This window comes from Lissotriton helveticus, chromosome 1_1, assembly GCF_964261635.1.
Source record: "Lissotriton helveticus chromosome 1_1, aLisHel1.1, whole genome shotgun sequence".
NCBI classification, from domain to species: Eukaryota; Metazoa; Chordata; class Amphibia; order Caudata; family Salamandridae; genus Lissotriton; species Lissotriton helveticus.
The window spans coordinates 1858237602-1858260812 of record NC_136057.1 but is presented as its reverse complement, the minus strand read 5'-3'; the positions used below and the strand labels follow the sequence as shown (position 1 = coordinate 1858260812).

At 43.3% G+C, this 23211-nt stretch overlaps 1 protein-coding gene across 1 annotated transcript in view; it reads right to left on the bottom strand.

Annotated features, from left to right (window-relative positions):
* Window positions 1-14798: 14798 nt before the first annotated feature.
* Window positions 14799-23211, bottom strand: part of UCK2 (uridine-cytidine kinase 2) — a 108120-nt gene continuing 99707 nt past the window's right edge. Inside the window, exon 7 of the mRNA XM_078641527.1 lies at window positions 14799-21433. Within this exon, the coding sequence (XP_078497653.1) occupies window positions 21294-21433 (140 nt within the window). The 3' untranslated portion in view covers window positions 14799-21293. The remainder of the gene's footprint in view (window positions 21434-23211) is intronic.

Below are 23211 nucleotides of genomic sequence, written 5' to 3'. Positions count from 1 at the left end.
TCAGCCGAGACCCCTGCCGGATTCCCAGGCCGCTCTCCGGCCTGCAGGGCCACTCAGCACGATCCCGCCACACCAGTCCAGCTCGGCGGGGTCTCACCTCGGGGGTCGCCGCACTGTAAAGCACTCCAACTCGCGCTCAGGCCGCCACAGGGCACCAGCAATCGCCACCGGGGATCGCCAAACTCTAGGTCCCGGCTTTGCGGCCTCGACGAGGGCCCCGACACTCTCCGGGCGTCCCCACAGCACAGGCCAGCACAGCCTCCGCAAGGGACAGGTCCGAGGACTCGCCCACAGCTCCGCTGCCCGCGAGGGCACTGGATTCAGGAGAAACGCCGGCGCGGCCGCGTCAGGACCCCCCGACCGGGAGGCGCCAAAATCTAGGCCCCGGCTTCACTCTCGGGGACCAGGCCGCAAGCCGCCGCCACCACCTCAGCTTCGGATGGTCCGGGAGCGCCACACACCACACCGGGTATCACTCCCTGCCCTCCGCCACAATCTCCGACAGTGTGGTCTGCAATGTGGGTCCGGGAGCCAGGATAAATCAGCGGATAAAAGACGGGCTGGCGGGAACTCTAGAAAGCTGCGTCCACCATCTTCGCCCGCGAAGCCACGCCCCCCACCACTCATTGTTTTGAACATTATTTGCCGGATAAGGCCCGGGATATGTGGGTGGCGGTCGATTATGTAGTGTACCAGATTCCAGGGTGGGGGTACAACATTAAAAGAAATTCATCTGGGGGGGGCTCAATCTTCAAAAGTTTGAATACCTCTGCTCTAGGGCGAGCAGGAGGAGCACCGCGGGCAGCCAGAGACCCTTCAGCGCCAGGTAAACACTGGGGATATTTAACTACACCAGAGTAAGAACTGTGGGGGAAGGGAGTTTCAGCGCCACGCGCCTCATGCAGCGCTGAGTTTTACCCACGTGATGATGCACGTCTATCAGGACTCGACTCACGTGCAGTAAAACCAAGTCCTTTACTTTAGCGTAACTTTCCTGTCATGACGTACTATTTTACTTACATGCGAGTGAAAACCTAGGAGCCGTTTCCTGTTGTAAATCTGCAAAACATTTAATCCGGTCTCTTTTAATGGGATGGTCAAGTCAGGGCAGCATTTCCATACCGGACAGGTATGCATTTTCTGTGTTGAATCATTGATTCCACTGCTACTTTGCTATGTTTTTATAGATGAGAAGTCCAAATGTTATTTTAAAAATCCGTTGGTGTGCATCTAGTCAGTATCTTACGAATCTAGCCAATATTTGTGTCAAGAATAGTTATAAAAACATTTCTTTAAAAAGGTGACGCTGGTATTTTTCCCTCTGAAAAGCAATCGTAAAACAGCAACTAAGAAATCTCAATCATATTTTAGACCACATTTCTTATGGACCCTTTGTATAGCTTGATGTCAAGATTTCTGCCCTCAGTTCTCTTTGCAGCTTCACTTTTTAATAACATGGTCTCTGCATCCCTCTCACCTTAGCTCACTCCAATTAGTGTGCTGATTGATACCTGTAAGACAATTCAAACACATTTGGTAAAAAATAAACTCGGTGCATCAAATGCTAACCCAGGAACAAAAAAACACCCTCCAAACTGGATATAGAAAAGAAAGAAAAACACTTTCTGAAAGGTCAGAAATCAACTCAGTGATTATGATAAATACAAATGTCTCGCTTGTATTTGTCTAAAATCCATTGGATGTTCTCCCACATGAACCAGCAGATAATGTGGAAAATAATATGAAAGGTAAAAGAGGCCAGGGGAATGGGTGTCAGTGGTAGAGATTTGTGTGTAGGGTGCTGGTCACAGGTACGAATACTGGTAGGGATGACACAATCCTTTGGGGTAGCTTGAGTTAATGGTACAAAGTGGAGTAAAAAGAACATCTATTTTTGAAACACTTAAAGACATTTCAAGACTTTGGGTGTGGTTTGAAACCCTAACTCTGTATGTAACACCCACATTTAAAACTAGGCGGATGTAGTTGCCAACATTGGAAACCCTCATACGTATTGTAAAACTACAGAAATCAAATTTATATTATTAAGTCCTCAATCGCAACAAGAATAAAACAGATGTGAAGACTACTGGATTACCAAGATATAAACTAGTCTTGCTCCTTTCACACATACAGTCTCGAATTTTTGTCCATCAACGTTGTCTGCCTTTAGGCTGGCAAACAAATTACCAAGACTACTTGATTTATGTGAATGTTATATATTCTGAGTAAAACTGTTATTTATTGACACCAGTTTAGTTTACAGGTCTGATATATTGATGTTTTGATTTCCATTACAGTAGTAGGACTATGAGATATTATCAGAAATGAACCAATAAGTGAAGTCTTGGTATTCATATATTATAGTAAGTGTTTAAGACAGATTGTCATCATGATTTTCCTGCAGTGCAATTCCTGTGTACACATTAAACGTGTCTCAAACAGAAAATATGTAAAAATTAATAGGATAATCGACTTAATTATGTTGAAGGTCGTTGTAAAGTGGGCTAAATAAACTTTACATGCATTATTATTTTGTGAGCAGCTAATCCCTTAATGAGAACATATAATGCGATTAGTATGAGGATTTGTTAACAACTGACCAACTACTAAGCAATATAATTTACATTTTTTAACAATGCTTTTTTCAGTGATTCACAATTTGTGTTTAAAAAGAAGAAACACAACCTCAAGAATAATATCTCCTAGGTTCATATATGTTTGGAGTACGTTAATTTAGAAACCAAGTGGATATGGCGGTTTTAACTCGGATATAAAGGATTTCAAACATCATTAAGCTTATGCCATGGGGCACGTATTAACAGCCTTTTCTTGTTTGTTTGCGGAAAGAGAACGGGTGAAGGTGGTGCTTAGGGATGCAATTAACATATCTTGCCAAAGAGTTTACAGTTCATTTGCTCCTGAGATTTATTTTTCAGAGGAGAAAGTTTGTAACTTGAGGCTAGTTGTTGGGTCCCTTTGCTTTTGAAAGAATTCTACTCCATATGCATTATATTGAGGTAAGTGCCATAGCAGCAGGATGCAGCAGCCATAAGTGAGAATCAAGCCATGCGTATGATTAAAGGGTGCGGAAATGCAGAATCTGGGTCTTTTAAGGAATAGTCAGGAAATGCACATCGTGGCACATGGAGATTTTCAGTGCTGCAATCTGGTGCACGTGGCTGTTCATCTTCAAATTGTCATTACAGAATTTAACAAGCATTGGCATAGCCAATAGGTCTCGTTTTTGGGACCTTATAAGTATTTAGTTATGCAGCACAATATCCTTAGTGCAATATCAGCTGTTGCATGGCTACACACTTATAAGGTCCCAAAAGGGAGACCTATTGGCTATGCCAATGCCTGTTCTTTGAAGGAGTGCTGCCATTTCCGCTTAGAGGCGTGTCTTCTCCACTTCGAGGGCCCCTTCGGCGTCTGAGGCCAGTGAGATCCTCTTCTTCGCTGTGGTGGTTTCTGGCTTTGAAGGTGATGTCTTTCCCTTCATGGCCTCTTGTTCCTTCACTTGCCTTAGGCTTTGGACTATATTCCCTCGGCGGTATCCCTACGATGGGATCAGTGGGGTTCTTTTGATCGCAGATGACCCTCAATCGTCGTTTTCTTCAATGCCTGGGCTGCCTTTTATTGTGCCTTCTTTTCGTGGCCCTTGTGTTCAGACGGTTGAGGATTTCTTAACTAGTCTGTCTTTTTCTCAGCGTTATTCGTTGCCTTCTTTGCAGTATGCCTCATCTCGGCGTCCCCCTCAAGTATCTCGACATCCAAGCCTCCCTGTGTCGATTCTATGGGCAAGCCTTGATCGTCTTCGTCGCTTGAGAGGCCTAAGTCCCTCAACAAGGGTTGCTTCTGGCTCTGTTACATGGCTGCATAGTGGTCCTCTCTCCACTTTCGGCGTACCTTGAGTGTCTTTGGCATGAAGACAGCTCAGACCGCACAGTCCTTAGCCTTGTGATCTTCTGGCAGGCAGAGGTTACAATCATAGTGTGGATCGCGCTGAGCAAAATTCTGGTGGCACTTTAGGGCAGAATTTGAAAGTGGTATTTTCCATGGTCCCTACCTCGCCCTCTGATGAACCATGTGCATCGCCGTTTAATGGGAGTTAGTCGACGAAAGGTGGCATCTGGAGATTTCGTCTGTTCTCCGGTGTCTTCGTAGTCAATGATCAATGGTATTTGAAGTCTTATTCTTTGATTCCTTCAGATATTTCGTCCAAATCTTCAGAGAGTCTCCCTTTGCTTCCAGTCCCAATGGTGGAAAAAATAATCTGAAAATGGCAACCATGCACAGGAACGTCTGGGGCGCCGTCTGATGTCACACAAGGGATGGACCTAGCACCAAATGGTGGTCAACAACGCCCCAGAGAAAAAACGCACACAAATAAACAAAGACTTCCAGGCCCAACCACTAGATGGCAGAATAATGCACAGCATGTGAATTCAGAAAAGGATTCACGCTGCAAAACTGCAAGCAATCCTAGAGGCCCCCTACAACCTCAGGCAGGACATTGTTTTGAGTTGACATCAAATTCCTTATGGACACTCCATATGTATCCATAATGTACACAATTCATTTCTACATGTGAACTCAAAACAATGTTGGAAGAATGGATTTTGAACAAAAAAAAAAAAAACACTGAAGTAACAAACTGAATACATTTGTAATTCAGAAAACTGATCCGAGGTTGAACTTTGAATTCCATTTGGAACTCGACAGTGCATAAAAGGGACGCTTCCACAAGTGGACAGCGCTATTTTTCTAAGCAGTTACATTTGAAGCATGACCAACCTTTGGTGGAAAAGTTTGTCAATCTTTAGAAATGAAGCTGCCATTCCTCTTTTCTAACTCCCTCCACCTCCCACTACTCTGAGTCACAGCATTAGAGCATAGCATCAAAGTAGAAAACTCAAAGGAGAAGGACTACCTCTTCTGCTGAAGTGGAAACGTATAGTTTCTTACCAGTCGGTGTAGTTTTACAGCTTGAAGACTTTTTTGGATTCACTATGCTGTGCATTATTCCGCCATCTAGTGGTTGGGTCCGGAATTGTAATCTTTATTCTCTTTTTAGGTCTCGCAGACCCACGTTGTAGCGCATGCGCACTGCTAGACCTCTTGTGATGAAGGACATTTCAGAAGGGGACTTGAATCCCCGCCCCTCATTTTCATTTGAAGGCGTCATCGTTTATGGTAAACGGTGGCCTTTCATTGAAAAGGAGGCTTCTTTGTTGCCTTTTGGGACGGCCTAGCCGGACTGGTTTGCCTGCTTCACGGCTGTCGTGAAGCAATTTCTTATCTCAAGGAGGCGTGGTATATAAACAAGCCTGTTGAGATCCAGTCCAGATGGGTCGTTCCAAAAGGAGACAGGGCGTTGTGTGTTTATGTTTGCATTAAGTGAAAGCGGAATGCAATAATAAACAGCAGCTGTCTTCCCCTAATGGCGAGCACTTGTTGTTCACCGTCACTTAGCTATAATTTTCAGTAGAATGGGAGGACAACCGGTAGTTTGCTGTAGAAGTTGTGATGTGTGCGTATACTTGTTTACAAGAAGGACATTTTGGTTCGTGGGGATGGATTTTGAAGACTCATTTGTGGGGTGGGTGGTGAGAGACGCACTTCCAATCTGAGTGGAAGGTATTCGGAGTGTAAGGAATACATTCGGAAGTCGCTTGGGAAGACTGACCTTCACATTGTAAGGCGTCCCTCCTGCACGCATTTTTGGGAAGAAGGGGATAGAAGGTTGAAAGTAGATCCTGTGCACGCGCACACTAAAAGCCTCGGGACAGGGGAGCTCGTGAGCCTTCTCCTCATGCTCTGGCAGTAAGGGCAAGTGCAAAAGACACAATTGATGGACGGAATGCAGAGCAAATCAAAACATTCACCCCCAGTCAAGAGATCTGGGTTAAATCCATCATTCTTTTGCTCACCATGCCACCCCAGTTTAGACCTGGCCATATGCAAATCAGTCTTGACCCTGTGCCTCATGGGAACAGTCAAGCCCAAACTGCCAAGCCAGGTCCTCCCTGGACTGGAAACAAGCATCCTAGGACCGGTTTCGGGGTTTCACCCCTCTTCAACCAGGATAGCTTGATTCCAGTGGCACAGTGAGCCCAGGACACACATCTGGGCATACCTGGTGCACTTAGGGCAAGAAAGCAAAAGACACACAATTGATGGACAGAATGCAGAACAAATCAAAACATTCACTCCCAGTCATGAGATCTGGGTTAAACCCATCATTTTTTTGCTCACCATGCCATCCCAGTTTAGACCTTGCCATAAGCAAATAAGTCTTTACCCTGTGCATCATGGGAACAGTCCAGCCCAAACTGCAAATGTGGGTCCTTTGCTCACTTTGCCACTGGATTCAAGCTAGCCTGGCTGATGACGGCTTATTAGCCAGAAACCGGTCCCAGGATGCTGGTTTCCGGTCCAGGGAAGACATGGCTTGGCAGTTCCGGCTGGACTGTTCCCATGAGGCACAGGGTCAGACTGATTTGCATATGGCCATGTCTGAACTGGGGTGGTGGAGTGAGCTAAATAATGATGATGGATTAAACCCAGATCAGTTGACTGGGGCTGAGTGCTTGCAATGTTTAACACTCCCTCCATCCTCCCCTTTGGTTTTGCTTTGTTCGCCCTAAGTAAGGGCACGTGAGTAGTACAGACTTCCCAGATCAGTTGACTGGGGCTGAGTGCTTGCAATGTTTAATACTCCATCCATCATCTCCTTTGGTTTTGCTTTGTACGCCCTAAGTAAGGGCACGTGAGCAGTACATACTTGAAGGTCCCCAAGAAGGCAAGTCTTCGCTCAGCGCAAGGAAAGGAGGTCTGTGAATGGGAAATCCTTCACACGCGCCAACTTAGAAAGGAATAAATGGCGCCACGGGAAGAGGGCAGGCTTCCCTCTCTCCAGTACTTCGTCTGCTGCTTCCTTTCTAAAGCACATTGAAGCGACCTTGTTTTTATGTTGGACAGTTGTAAGTGAAATCAGCCCGCTGGCCTTGTTTTTTATTGCCCTTCCTGTAACCGTTTGCGCTAATTTGGATCTTTTTGTGTAGGTTTGGCATGCCCTTCTAACTGAACCTGCTTGTTAAATGGGAACACTTGGTCTTACTGTTGATGGTCACCGTTTATGATTACGTGGAAGGAAACACCCCGCCCATAGCAATGCACACTCTATATAAGGTACTTCTCTCTCTCTCTCTGTGAATGTGTATGTATGTATATTGGCACGCGTGTGTATATATGGGGGTGTATGTGTGTGTATATAGGCATGTATATGTATATGTATATATATATATATATATATATATGTATATATATATATATATAGAGATATAGATAGATACAAGGGGTGGGTGTGTGGTTTTTTGTGTGCAATTTTTTTGGTTGCAGTTTTATATAACACAAACTCGACCCGAAGGTATTGGAACGCTTTACAAGAGCACCAGTTACATTACACAACAAACATTTGTTTTTAGTAGGCACCGGAAGATTAGGTGATTTGCCAAGAATCACAGGTTAAGCGGACGCAGAGACTCGCACCCAGTTCCACAATCCCAAACTGGACTGCTCTGGTTGTTACACCACATCATGGCCCTAACTGAAAGAAGGAACCTTGAAAAAGCTCTCTACATTCTCAAGTGGGCAAGATCACCTTTTAGTTTTCAAAGTGTCCCACAGGATATAATTAATATTCTCAGAATATTTATCAGTGAGCCCGTTAGCTCTTTCAGGCTTTGGCTGTTCGAGTAAGAACTGTAGGTTCTTCTCGTGTTCTCTCTATAATGCCGCGTTAATTGGGCTAAGCAGGGAAGTTATTTCTAGCACTATTTGTGCCATGCATAGGGTCTATTCGTGCGCCTTCCTTGTTCACAATGAATCCTTGTGTCCATGGCTTTTGTTAACTCAATCTTTTCTTTCAGCAGGTGTATTGGTTCTTCTTGTTCCATCTTTTCATTAATTTTAGTTTTACAGTACCTCTTCCGTACACAGCAATACTTGTGATACAATCAGACTCTTTTTAATTTGTTTTTCGGTGCCATTCCCTTGTCAGTGGACATTTGTTGCTTCTTTTTGCGGTTCCTCCATAAGCCTTCGCAGGGCTTTCGTGTTGGTTTCTAGGACGAGGAGTGGTGGGTGGTATCAGACATCTTTTCAATCACTTGCTGTCTTTCCAGAATAAAGAGCTTTTAGTGTTGCATGCTAGGGGAACTCCTGAAAGTCAGTGTACATGTATACACGTAACTGAATAACAGAATGCCGAAAGTCCATACTTATGAAGAATGAGTCTTCAGAGAAACCTACCATCTGAACCAAAAACACAAGCCTCTTGTTCGTACAAAATTCTCTTAAACTTGTTTAGGCTTTTAGGACGGGGTACATTTTATTTTCCATCCAGTATCAAAAACAAGCATTAAAAATGCAATAGATCTCACCTTTCGTTCAGTTAAAGCCATTAGCTTTGCTATACAATACCAGAAAATGAGTTTGACAATCAAATGCGAGACCGATTGCATTTTAAATGCTTGTTTTTTTGTGTGGCCTGGTAGGCGTGACATACCACCAATTTGGTGTCCTTCTGTGACGTTGACATGCTTCTTCCGGAAGCTCCCACCTTTGGTTGCCATCTTCGGATTGTTTTTTTTTTTTTTGTTCTAGTTTCCCTTTATTTATTCCTCCTGTGTCATCTTCTTGGCTGAGGTGGGTGGGTTTGCTAGTGAATCCAGAAAAGTCTTCAAGCTGCAAAACTACGACGACAGGTAAGAAACTATACATTTTGCAGCGTGAATCTTTTCTGGATTCACTATGCTGTGCATAGACTTTGTAGCAGTTTGCTAGTCTTGTGGTGGCTCGGTGGAAGATGAACGCTGGTTTGTGAATATATGATGTAAGACCTTCTGTCCTACTTGTGCTTCCTTGTTCATCTGAATGTCCACACAGTAGTGCTTTGTGAACGTGTGCACTGAAGACCATATTGCTGCTTGGCAAATGTCCTGAATTGGTGGGTTTGCTAGGAAAGCCATTGTTGTTCCTTTCTTCCTCGTGGGAGCGTGCGGTGCTCCGTGCAAGGTTTGACCTGACTGTGGCAAAACTGTATGACTTGTGCGATCCATCTTGCAATGGTATTCTTTGTGACTGCTCGTCTCAGAAAACTGCTTGCAAATGAAACAAAGAATTACTTTGTTTTCCTGCATTTCTTAGTTCTCTCAATGTAGTACATGACAGCTCTGCTGGCTTCCATGGTGTGCAATGCTCTTTCTGCTTGTGTTTTTGAGTTTTGGAAAATACTTGGTATTTGTATAGTTTGGATATGGAACTTCGAAACTACTTTTAGCATAAAATGTGGATCTGTTCTCATGACGTTTCAGTCATTATGTATTTGGAAGTAGGTCTCTTGTAGTGTTAGAGCCTGTAATTCACTTACTCTACATAGTGATGTTATTGCCACGAAAAACGCTGTCTTCAGCGTGAACATCTTTAAAGTTGCCTTGTGTATTGGCCCGAATGGTGCCTTCATTATTTGAGCGAGTACCACGTTGAGGTTCCATGTGGGTGGTAGCACCATCTTTGGAGGTGCTATCCTTTTTGCTCCTTCAAGTAATCTCTTGACTACCTGTGATGTGAAGAAACTTTTTCCTGGTACTCCCTTGTGTAACCTACGATTGCTGCCAAGTGTACCAATATAGATCCAAAGCTTTGTTTCTCCTGTAGCAAATATGTTGGATATTTTAGTACTGTTGAATCCCTTGTGATCTTTCTTGAAAGCTTTTCCCTATGGCACCAAAGTGAGAAGCGTTTCCATTTTGCTGTGTAACACCTTCTTGTTGTAGGTCTTCTTGCCTCTCTGAGTACTGCCATTGTGCTCTCTGGTAGTTTGAGGTGAGAAAATTCTAAGTCCTCAGGAGCCACGCTGCCAGGATTAGACTTTCGAGTTCTGGGTGTATCACCTTTCCGTTTTGCAAATTTAGGAGGTCCTTCCTGTGGGGAGCTCGCGCTTTGTGCCTTGAAACATTTCCATTATCAGTGAGAACCAGGTTTGCCTGGCCCACTGTGGTGCTATGAGGATTAGTGTCATGAGGCTGATCCTGCACTTGAGTAACTTTTGCAGCAGTGGTATCGGGGGGGAAAAGCATAAGCAAATGTCCCCGACCAGTTTATCCATAGCATATACCCTCGGGACTGTGCTCGTGGTTGACTGGATGCAAAGTGTTGGCACTTTGCATTTCAGGGTGTTGCATATAGGTCGATTTGCAGAGTCCCCCATTTTTTTGAAGATTTTCAGAATTTCTGACCGATTAATCTCCAATTCGTGGGATGCCGATGTCTGTCTGCTCAGTCTGGCTGCTTCTACATTGTCCTTCCCTGGAATGTGGATTGGTAGCATGTCTATGTTCCTTGGGATAGCCCATCTCCATAACTCCTGGGCTAGGGTTGACAGTGTTAATGATTGTGTTCCTCCTTGTTTGTTGACGTAAAACATTGTGGTTGTATTGTCGGTTTGAATCAACACCCTCTTCCCGTAAAGCTCCTTCTGAAAGGCTTTTAAAGGCAAGGGACATTGTCTTTAATTCTAGGAAGCTGATGTGTTTTATCGTATCCTGCTGGGTCCACAATCCCCTCACCCTGAGGTTGTTCATGTGGGCTCCCCACCCCATTTGGGAAGCATCTGTTTTATGGTCACTGTCGGAGTTGGTTGTGTGAAAGGCCTCCCCTGTGTTATGTTCTTCCTGTTCCACCATGTCATCTCCTGAAGCACTGTTTGCTTGACAGCCACTAGAACCTCACAACTCCCTGTTGCCTGTGACCATTGTTGTTGAATCCATTCCTGGAATGATCTCACGTGCAGTCGAATGTTTGGGACTAGATGAATGCATGAAGCCATCATCCCTAGTAGTTTCCCCACTGTCAGGGCTTGCCCCTTGCAGTAAAGATGTGTCTCCTTTAGAATTGCTACTGTCCCCTTTGTGCTTGGGAACAATTTCCCTAATGTTGTGTATTTCTGCCCCTAAGAATATCTTCACCTGCTCTGGTGTTATTGATGACTTTTCCCAATGTATTGAGAAACCCACTTTGAACAGAGTGTCTATGACCCTTTGTATGTGCTGTTTGCACAGGCTGTATGTGCTTGCCCTTACTAGCCAGTCGTCTAGGTATTGGTAAACATGTATTCCCTGCATTCTTAGGTGGGCTGCTACTAGTTTTTAGAGAACACTCTTGGTGCGGACTTGAGTCCGAACGCTAGCACTGTGAATTGATAGTGTGTTTTGTTGATTATGAATCTAAGTAGGTTTTTGTGTCTGTTGTTCATGGGGGTGTGCAAGTAAGCGTCCTTTAGATCTATAGTTGCCATGTGGTCCCCTACCTGTATCTGAGGTATTACTTCTTGTAAGGATGTCATCTTGAATTTTTGAGTCCTTAAGAACTTGTTTAGGAACATCAAGTCTAGTACAGGTCTTAATGTTCCGTCCACCTTTTGTATGAGGAAGTACATCGAATAAACCCCCTTGTTCCTCTCCTTGTAAGGCACCCTCTCTATGGTGCCCTTGTGTAGGAGTTTGTATGCCTCTTCGAGCAATTCTCTTTTTGAATGCACCTTGTTCCTTGGTTTTCTGCATGGTGGTTGTCTTGCCAGTTCAATGTAGTATCCGCATTGTATTACGTTTAATATCCATTTGTCGGATGTAATCCTCTTCCACTCCTGGAAGAAGTTTTCTATTCTGCCTCCCACTGGTGGATCATGTTGAAGGTATTCATTGTTGTTTGGGACCTGATTTTTTGTATGACTAGTAGTTGTTGCACCCTCTGAGGTCTTTTTCGAGTGTGTGCGCCAAGGTTGCAGTGCAGTCACGGAGAAGAGTTGCCGTACCCCTCTTTGCTGTTGGCCTCTTGCTCGAGTGCACCCTTGAACAGACACCTCTCCTGCTGGTATTGCCAACCTTGTTGTTGTTGACCCTGTTTCCCTCCTTGGTAACCTTGTTGAAAGGTCTGGTGTGAGGCTACTGGCTGGTGATTACCTCTACCTGTTGGTCTCAGTGATGGTGTTCCCCTACGCATACCTCTGAATTGTAGTGCCCCCCCCCCATTGACCGTGCCGATTCATTTTCTTTCTTCTGCTGAGTTAGCTTGTCGTCCAAAGCTGACCCTAACAGTTGTTCTCCATTAAACGGAGTGTTCAAGATGTTGCTTTGAAGCTCTGGCTTGAACCCAGAGATATCTAGTCAGGCATGTCTTTTCTCTGTAAACCCGATCATCATTTGCCTGCTTGCTGTCTCCGCAGCATCTAGGGCTGATTTTAAACAAGTATTGCCCATGTTCTTCCCCCTCTTCTACCAAGTGACTTACCCTTCTCTGGAACTGGTCTGGCAGATTCTTGAGCAGCTCGCCTACCACATCCCAGTGCTGGTATACATGCCGGTTGATCAAGGTGTTAAAGTTGGCTATGCACTACTGAATTGTGGCACTTCGTTCCATCTTCCTTTCTGTGAGATCCATTCTCTTGCTTTCCTTGTCTGGTGGTTGGCCCACGTTAGTGGCTACATTAGCCCTCTTTCAGGCTGTGAAAGCCATTACAGAGTCAGCAGGCAGTGAACTCCTGATATACGTTGGGTCCTTGCAGAAGTGCTTTTATTTTTCTCACCCATTACTGCCTTGCATGTGGCAGGTTCCTTGAAGGATTTCTTTCCCTGGTCCAGCACACTTGGGAGCATGGGCAGGAATTGGATTCTTGTTTGTGTGGGCAGCAAGGTTTCTATGAGAAAACAGGACTGTGGCTTTTTCTCCTCTAGCTGCACTCCATAGGTATCAGCAGCCTTCCTTATTCCCACATTGTACATCCCGATGTCGTCAGGGGGTGAGGGCCTCAAAGGGTACGTATCTACCCCTTCTTCTGGTGAGTCAGCGTCGAGAACTTGCCACTGCATGTCTTGCGTCTCCAAGGTCGCCGAACCGTGATAGGTTTGGTACTCTTCTTATCCCTCGGCTTCAAAGTATTCTTCTTCTTCCTCCTCCTCTTCGTCAGTCGGTTCAGGGGTTCTAAGAACTTGTTGTTCCTCGAGGTCTCTTTCTGGGCGTGTTGAGGTTTTCGGCAGGATCTTGAATTGCTTCACTGTCTCATCGAAATCTCTTGCGCTGCAAGATACTTGTCATTTAGGCTTCGAGCTACTTCCTCTCTAGCTCAGACGCTTGTGTTTCGGCGTTGAGATTTTCAGGCTTTCTCTTGGCGCTTGTCAACATTGTAGTCAAAGCTTGCTTCACCCTCTTTCGACGCCGATGAGTCCTTCTTGTGACTGCTCTTCGACAACTTGGTTTCATCAAGGGTTTCCGCTGTCTGGGAGTCCTTGTCAAAGGAACCGAGGGGCTGTTTGTCCTTTGACGAGCTCACGGTTGCTGAACTTTGACGCTGGGGCTGTTTTTGAGGACAGAGTCACTCCTTCGGGGCTCTGTCGACTGTCTCTGGATCGCTGTCTCTCTTATCCCCTTTGGAGTTCTTTTTTCGACGTCAACATCCTGATCGTGCACGTACTCGTCGCCCTCGGGTCCTTCGGTGACATTGTCCTCTTCCTCACTGGAGGCCCAGGTCTCGAAGCAATGGTGGTGGTCCTTGACACTGCATGTTGTAAATTGCTCTTATTTGCCTTTCCCTCACCCTCAAGATCTTCAGGGTGAACGCTGAGCACACGTTGCAGTCTTCGGAGCGGTGGTCGAGCGGCAGGCAAATGTTACAGACCAGGTGCTGGTCCTGTTGTGCATACTTGTGGTGGCAATTGTCTCAGAACTTGAATGGGGTCTTCTCCATTACCGCGCCCAGGGAGCCCCCTGTGTGCGCATTCTCTGTTGTACGTCGAAGTTTCTGTGTTCTTTTCCTCTTCTCTGCGTCCCGGTGCGCCGGCTCGAAGGAAGATTTGTTGTTTTCCTGTTCTTCTCGTTGATTTTCGTGGATTCTTCCCTCCAAAGTTCTGGAGCTCCTTCTGTCTCGATCCAGACCCAACGGCAGAAAAAAAAGAATCTGAAGATGGCGACCAAAAGGTGGGAGCTTCCGGAGGAAGCAGGTTGACGTCACAGAAGGACATCAAATGGTGATGTGTCAACGCCCAACAGGCCACGAAGGAAAAAAAATATATAATAATAATACAATTCCGGACCCAACCACTAGATGGAGGAATACTGCACAGCATAGTGAATCCAGAAAAGATTCACGCTGCAAAGCCAAGTCTAAAAAAAAAAAGGGTCCATGCAAAGCTTTCAAATGGCGTGCTTCTAATTAAACTGAAATCATAACAAAAATCTACCTCGTCTACAAATAGACCCTGTGAGGTGAGCTGTAGAAGCCACATAGTGTCTCCCACCTTCAGATAAGACTGGTTGAGGTTAGGTAGCCAGGAGACAAAGCAAGCAGTCCAGGTGTGAACAATTTACATTGGTGCTACTTGACGTCTGCTACTGAAAAGCAAGCTCCACCTTACAGGTGTTAGAACATGAGCAATGCTGGAGTAAGAAGGTATCAAATTCACAGCCATTTGCAGTTTGCAACCACTTTATACATGTGGAGGGATGACAGTGGAAACCCAAGCAACTACTCATCTCGAGTGGTAAAGGGTTATGCGACTATTTCAATCGAGCAGTATTGTTGACCATGTGAATTGCGTTTTAAGTAGTTTGGGAAACTCGCTCTTCATTGGAGTACACCTGTTCCAATCAGGAGACCAATAAATGAATGCATTTGTGGAATAAAAAAAAAAACCTATTAATGATGAAATAAAAGAGCAAAATATTTAACAATGCAATATGATCAATTCATTTTATTTACAGTAAAAAGACAGAACAGGATTTTTAATCACCTTGGGGTCCAAATACCAAGGCTGCAAACACAAAGCTGTAAGGCTACGAGACAACAGTCCTCTTTACACAATATCCTCGAACTTCTCCAGTAACATGGAGAGACAAAATATTCCACTGCCACTCAATCTAACCGCAAAACAAACCCAAGAATGCATTTCTCTAAAAATAGTATGACACGTTCAACATACAGGTTCCCATAAGCAGATATCAGAAAATCAAGAACGTACAAGCCACAACCTGACCGATTGCGGGCACCAAATGAACATCGCAGTGGCGCCCTTTAAAGGGTCCAACGGCAGTGGCATCTTTTGGTCTTATGTTGATCTTTTTGCAGTGGCATCTGCTTTGGTCTGTGTTTGCACACCTGCTTAGGCACGTTTGTATCCCTGGGTAGGTTGCCCATTGGGACCAACAGAATAATTGCAAACACAGAAACCCATCAAATACCTCAGGCTTCAAATCAGTTACAGGCGAGTAACTTTTTTGTTTGCTTTATACCAACCACCATTTGTACACACAATACATAATTTTCAAAAGTTCAGCATAAAAACCTGAACCTAGTAGTTAAGAACTCAAATAGGAAATCATCACCCTCTAACATGGTAATCCAATACGTTATGCTATTAATAATTACATTCAAAGATTTTTCTACAAGGGGTCCTTAACTAAAACCTTTTGACTTGGTACTTATTATTCTAAAAGACATAGGTTTCCAAAGCACACTGTCATATTTCAACAATATGAACTCCTTTGTATACAATATTCACAGAATAATTTAGGCACCAAATATTTTTCTTTTGAAAACAGTGATTCACATAATTAACTTCAGCTCTTGCATTAAATTGCATGTATTACATTCTCTGTGGGACACTAACCAAGTCATCAGTTAGCATGGCAGTAATCTTACGTGTTTGGTGAATTAGGACTGCACACTATGCCAAACAAACCAACACAACCCAGTTTTCAATTTCAAATCCCATCATCAGATTTTTTTTTTAGCAAGCCTATCAATGGACATACATACACCTGACAACCATATTTAAATGAAAAGGCCGTTTTAAAATGTGGAAAGAACAGTTGAAACATTCAAGCTCAGAAAGCTCACATAACCAACAAAGAAAATTAATGTAATTGATCCAGATCCCATTTAGTCCAGTCAATTTACCAATATGGATTGCATTTTAGCTCCTTGAATCTGTGGCCACGGACTGGAAATTTAATATGCCATGATGGCTCACAATGGTTTGCAAAAATCAGAACAATGCACAGTCATTTTTCACTAGACTAGCCACAATTCACCTTTCTGATAAGAAACCAGTTCTTTAGTGGCGGATACAGATTCAGATTTTTATTTACTAGGCAACATAAAATAATTCCTAGTAGCACATTAAGGACATTCTTTAATCTTGCCTTGATAAACCAAGAGCATGTAAATTCTCAAATTAAGGAAACTATTCAGTATAAGATCATCAATGTGCGCAAAAACAATAAACAACTGATCACCATCTATGCAGTTTTGATACGTTATTTGCAGATAATTTCGGGCCTCATTCACATATTTATTAAGATCTTATAACTTTCAAGAGTCAGGCTTAAACAGCTTTTTTCCTTTGGCGCAGTTTAGCCATGAGCAAGAGTTGGTGCCACAACCGGGAAGTGATTCTTTCATAATCCCATTAACAGCAGGCCATATCATATTGCAAGGACAAGGATAGTTTACCAAGCCAACTTGAAAATTACACCTTCAGGTAAAAAAAAAAAAATTTTTTAAAAAAAACCAGCAACACAACACACCAGTTGTTTCAGATTGGCATGCTATTCAATTTAAGTACAAAAGGGGGTGGTGATGGACGGAGCATCTGAACCAATCAAACACTCACTCCCAGTCAAAAGATCTGGGTTTAATCCATCACCGTTCTTTAGCCCACTCTGCCATCCCAGTTCATACATGGCCATATGCAAATCAGTCTGACCCTGTGCCTCATGGGAACAGTCCAGCCCGAACTGCCGTGTGAGTGTTTGATTGTTTCAGATGCTCCGTCCATCACCACCACCCCCTTTTGTACCGCTCAATTTAAGTACAGCAGCAAGCTTCAACCCTGTTCTTGGCAAAATTCATCCCACACCATAAACACAATCATTCAGATTATGTGCAGAAGGATAACCCACTGGCTCTCCTTTTAAAGTAAGCACTCCACTGCTCCAGCCTAATGTACAAGATAAAAAAGGCAAATTACCCGAAACCCAACACAATGCTGCCAGAGTTGGGCGTTCCGTGGAAAAGGAGGAATAGTGGCGACATACAAAATCACCACCACCTGAAAAGCCCAAATTAAGAAGAGTATGTACACGCATCCAAGTTTAGAAGACAACTCACACAGTGGAGTCAAGACGTTGGTGCCATTGTTCAGAGAGCGTGACATTGTAAGGGCGAGCTGACCTACCAATGGCAAACGATGTAGAAGCTGAACAAACACTTATGTAATCCAACTGTGATCACTTTCTGTATCAAAATGCTCGGGGGAATGGACGAATTTGACCTAAATAGTGGACATCCCGCATTTTTCACGTTTTTGATGTGACAATTCTAATTTTTTTATTCAGAATTAATTATCGAAGTCATTAAATATATCAACTAAAAGCCACTCCCCAATTTGAACTGATCAAAGATCTTTGGTGCCCCACATATCCAAGTCTTGGTCTGCTATGGGATTGGTTAGCCCACATTCCTTGATCTGTGTAACAAATGTCCAGTGAAACCTTCTGATTGGGGCAACAATCCCATTATAATATACTTATGGCCAAAGGAGGGGCTGGCAAGAGGGCGTTCTGTGTGACATCTTTCTACTCTACTGTTCGACTGATGAACAAATGTTCAGATTAAGCACTATTTGCACAGGTGGGAAACAGATGGAGGAGGTCGTCTGCATCCAGATTGCCTGAAATATCTGGTAACTACATAGAAAACACTTGCACTGCAGGGAGCTGTTCAAATCTACTTCAGGTAAATGGCAACAGCTTGGTCAGTCTGGTAACAAGGGTACTATCCAACACAATGCTGTAAATCAAAACCCAAAATGTAATGTTCTCACAAGCAGAGCAAACTGATGCAACCGTCTTATTACAGTGGAGTTAAAACGCTGCACTAACCTTTTAAACAATGTATTAAAATTACATTCAACAGAGCATCCTCACCTTTTAATAGAATACAACTTTGTCCACAATACAGGTCTTCAAGAACAAATGTGTGCAGCCACACCAGTGGTAAATATTTTCCAGCTCTCCAAAGTACAAAGGTGGACGTTGCAGAACGAATATTCGTAATTCTCCATAACTCGGCAAAGGCAAACAGAGACCTACTCAGAATCACACCAAAGGCCAGTAAAAGAGATGGGGCTCACCACACGTTTTTGTTCAGTCATCAAAAAGGCTCATATTACAGGCAGTCAAATACTTAGTGATCACAACGTCCAGGAAATGTCTTCTATTGTATTACCTCCCAAAGACCGCACCCACAAACAAATCTGTTCACTGTTAAGGTAGCACAAGAAACCCACATCACCATGTAGACAAACTGAACAACAATAATCCCACCACACAGCTTCTATAGGCATTGCAATCATAACCAAGTCCGAAAAAGAGCATACATTAAAAATGTCAAGTCAGGACATCAGGAAGGAGTTACCCTGGGCACAGCAACCTACTAACCGAATAATGGAAGCCACATAATCACTAGTGGGAACATTCTTAGAAAATGCACACACATGTGGTGCAGGCCTTCCACACACAAACCTCTCACTTCTTGGATTCACAGAACAAAGATGTCACCACAATTTTGGCCAGATGCAAGCGGAGGGGCAGATACCTTACTACCATCAGAGACACAGACATGTCTTCGGACTGCCATCAAACCAGATAACAGGTCAAGCAACTAGCTGTCCTTGGTCAATCAGCAAATTCAATAGATGTCCCGTAATGTGGTGTACTGGAATACCATGTGCACGTCAATATGCCAACACCTTCGCAAGCCACACAAGAATGGATAGCTATAAAAGTATCTTTATACGAAATTCATCTAGTGAGAAGTAAACACATACCATTTCAAAGTAGAGCACCAGCAAAGTAAAAAAAAAAAAAGAGCCATAGTGCAAACCATCATAAAGAAAGAAAATGAGCAGAGGGCATAAAACTCGTTACAGAATCAACTGGCCACACAAATCACGGACGGCCTTTTGTTGTTTAGACAGTTGTAGAGGGAAAGGAGGCGAGTGGGCCTCAAAACCAGTGGGGGTCTGGAAAAAGTACATGATCTGCAGAGATCCATGAAAAAATATAGATCTTTGAAAAATTGTTATAGAATTTAAAGAACCCGGCTAAGTGGAAAATGTAGTCTTGCATACAAACTTGCACGCCACTATGTAGCAACTAGTCGCTCAGGCTGGTACTTCCTGATGGGACAGTTTCTCTTCCAGTCTGACAACACATTAGGAGGAGACGGGAAAAACTGAGCAGTTCACTTTCCGTATAACACACACATAGTTCACAATACAAACTACTGTGTTTGAGCAGTGCCAAACATTCTTTTTAAATGTAAAATTATAATTTTCAAAACGAAATAAAAAATAAAAAAAAGTTGAAGTTGGCTTGGTTTAAGGCTACATGAAAACCATCCTTCCCCCACACATCAGGATGAAATAATGTCTATGTGTTAAAGCCTGTGCAAAAACGATGCTTCCTAGAGGGGGTACTCCAGATAAGGAAACATTATGGATGGTGGTTAATCGAGATCAAAGGCTGCTCAGCCAGAGAGGGCAAGGTTAGTTCAGGCCCATCAGACTCTGGACCAATCAGCGCAGGCGTCTTGAAATAACTGAAGAGCTCCAACTCTCCTTCCGCACAAAAACACACATTACAACACCTATCGAATTTTCGGAGTTTCCCAGGGGCGTGGCCTGTCACCTCGTACACTGAGAAAACAGGCCAGCCAAGGGCTCCCTTTATTATGTGGGAGGGAAACTAATTCATCTTGTGCCCAGACAGGTCCCGACACACAGTGCCCACCCCTTTGTGGAATCCAACCCGTCCATGCTTTTAAAGAGTCAAATCAGTAAAACCGGCTCAGAGGCCTTACACCGGAGCAGGATCGGAGAAGCGGGCGATCCCTTTCTGGAATGCACCCTGGCTAGGCGAGGCGCCTTAAGAATGTAACAAACTGAGGAAGAGCGCGAAAGTCCTATAGAAGCAGTGAACTTGTGCGCATAGAGGAATAGTGTAATCCTAGGGAATTCGGACGCGAGCAGCCTGCCAAAATCTGGATATGTCTATTAAGTACAATAGAAAAAATATTGCCATCTTTCAAATGTATGGTCGGGGAAGAGGATACGATATATTTACAACACAATTTTGATTAATCCTGTACAAAAACGTGAGAAACTATTTACGTACAAAGACGTGGTTCGGATTTTTTTGCTTTAAAAAAAAAAAAAAGATAGTCAGGCTTCACTTGCGAGTTTGATGACCGCAAACGATGCATGTTTTTATGCACAAAAAGAAACATCCACTAATGGAGCCACAAAGGAGGGGAAGGGTGATAAATGAAAGATCTGGGTAACCATTCTGGACTGCTTCATAGACTTGTATTATAAAAATAAAATAAAATGACAAATTAAATTTGAAAAGTAAAGCAAAAAAAACACATCCCTTCCCACAAGAGACACTCCCCTTGCACTTACTTTCTGCAGACTACCCCCGCTATTTACTTCACCCAATTTCATGCAAGGCACCGGCCTGGCACGACGTTGCACATCAGAGGTGCGCGTGCATTATCACAAAAATTAAATAAATATGGATACTTAACCGTTAGTTCATCAATGCAATCCTGCTAATTCGCGTTTTGCTCAACTAAATATACTTTGAAATGATTACTGTAGCGTCCATCTACACTATCGCCCACCCAATCACACCCCGTATCCCTCTATCAGCCTTGTACTGTTGGCAGCCGGATGGCACGAATCTGAAAATACCAATTCCTTCTCCATTCTGCCAGCAACCTCGGGCACCACCAGCTGAAACTACGTAAGCAGCGCCAGGGATTGCAAAACACTTCTGGCAAATAACTTTACAATATCTTACATTTAAACAAAAATAGATTTTCTCTTATATATACATTTATAACCGAAAACCAGATGTCAAGCTGTACAGTGGGTTTTGGCAAAGTTAGGTTTCCCAGCAGTAGTCAAATATGTAATTCAAGTGTTGGAACACCTAAGACACACAAACCAAGGAAAAAAAGGAAGTCCATGGCACTGGATTGGTTGTAGAGTTCCTTAAAGCTGGAAGTTAAATACATCATTGCGTAGAAAGTCTGTACACATGAAGGTGGGGAGAAGATTATCAGGCACCACCATTTTCCATCCCTCCCTGCCCCTTAGGGGCAGGGGTCAGTGCGGCCGGCTGCTGGACTCCGAGAGCTGTCGGTCGCGGGGGCTGTTGTATCCGTTGGTGTAGTGGTTGCTGTGCCGCTTGCTCAGCCCGCCATTGAGAATGTCTTGTATGTGCTGGACGATTAGGTTGATGGCAACTGTAACAGGAGGCACAAAACAGGGACATTTTTATCTTTTTTTTTTAACAGACTAAATGAAGAAACCATAAGCAACAATGGGACTTGAAGTGACAGTTGAAATATGAGGGTTTCCTGAAGCCAAAGAAAAAACAGTACCTCAAAACATCGTTCTCATTCAAGGAGACAAGCGGTTTCAACTATATGGATTGCAGCTCCTTAACACAAGCTGAAAGTATAAATTTCGCTCATAGGGCATAACACCTGATTAAATGTACATAACGTTATATATGGGCATACGCACAGCTATCAAACCATTTAATCTGATGTTGTTCACTTAACATACGTTGTGAGGTCACGTAGCAAGAGGACTAGATGTCTTCATGTCACAGTGACACAAACTCTGACGCCCTGTGCTTTGGCCTTAGAAATCCTTGTTTTCAGGTGTTGCTTCAATTAGTGTAATTGAACTAAACCAAAACTACAGGCCATAGAAAACAGTGCTTTATTAAATGAAAGTCTATGCATTCTGGCATCACAGATTATTTTCTAACCCCATTTAACGGTACATTTCAAACTTTGCATCTCTCGAGGGCAACACGAAGGTCTATCTAAGGTCAAAGATTCTGTATTTTGACAACTAATGGTGTAGAGTTCTGGAGTCTGCAATTCTCATTTAATATGGGTAGGAAAATATGGAATACTGCATCTCTAGATTAAAGCTAGAAGAAGATCAATGGGAGGAAATTACCACATCTGTGTTCCAATACTCCGCAATATCCTAGGTGCATTTCACCTCTTTTATTACACAAATCTGGTTAGGTTAAATCCTTGATTCATACGTTATCCCAAAACCAGTTCTGTTGTACTGAAAATTGTGCAGGCCTAAGTTTAGACCAACTATCTTAAACATGGGCAAATTGTTTTGAATGCCAATGAAAGGATTTCTAAAAAGACAACTTGGTGGTTAAGGAAGTACGGTACCGGCTCTTAAAACTTGATGAAGCAATTTCATCAAACTTTGGAGCAGAAGAAGTACATTGTACTAGAACACAATTACAAATTTCAACAATTTCAAAAGGTAAAGCAATTCATGTAGTACACAATGTAAAAACTAATATCAAAAAAACAATTCACTGATGGCGGCTTATGGTTTCTCCTTGGTCAAAGAGTAATATTTTTGCATGGTCACTATAATTTCCATTGCTCTTTCACATAACACACATGTACAAATAGAAGAGACAAATGAGAAGCAGAGACATGAAAACTTTTTTGCAAAGCTCTACGTCAACTAAACTTAAGTGGCAGTGAGATACTGAGAAAATTACCCATTTTTTGTCGTGTCAAGTTCTCAGCAAGACAATAAGGTGAAACAGTCAACAACAAGGTTCTTATTGAATATGACCCATCACGGGTCCACCAGTCAATACATTTACTGCAAGGTAAAAGATGAATAGCTCACACAACCACAAACTTAAAAATATTTTGTGATCGTTGGAACTGAAAAGCTATGAGAGAGGAGTTCAGAAAATAACATTCAAATGATAAATTAGAGACCCAAAACTATAGTCACAAACTTGTTAGAAAGACTTCCAAATAAGGAACTAGGACTGCTCTACTGATTGGATGATTTCCAAGAAGACCAAGAAACATCACGCCTGCCCTGTTGACCGATTGTTCCTCACATAAAGAACTTGATGAACTACAGCTCAAAGTCACCTCACCCCATCACTCAAGGAAATCAAAAAACATGAAAACACAAATGTATTCCAAGTCTTTCAATCTATACAGGGCAAATC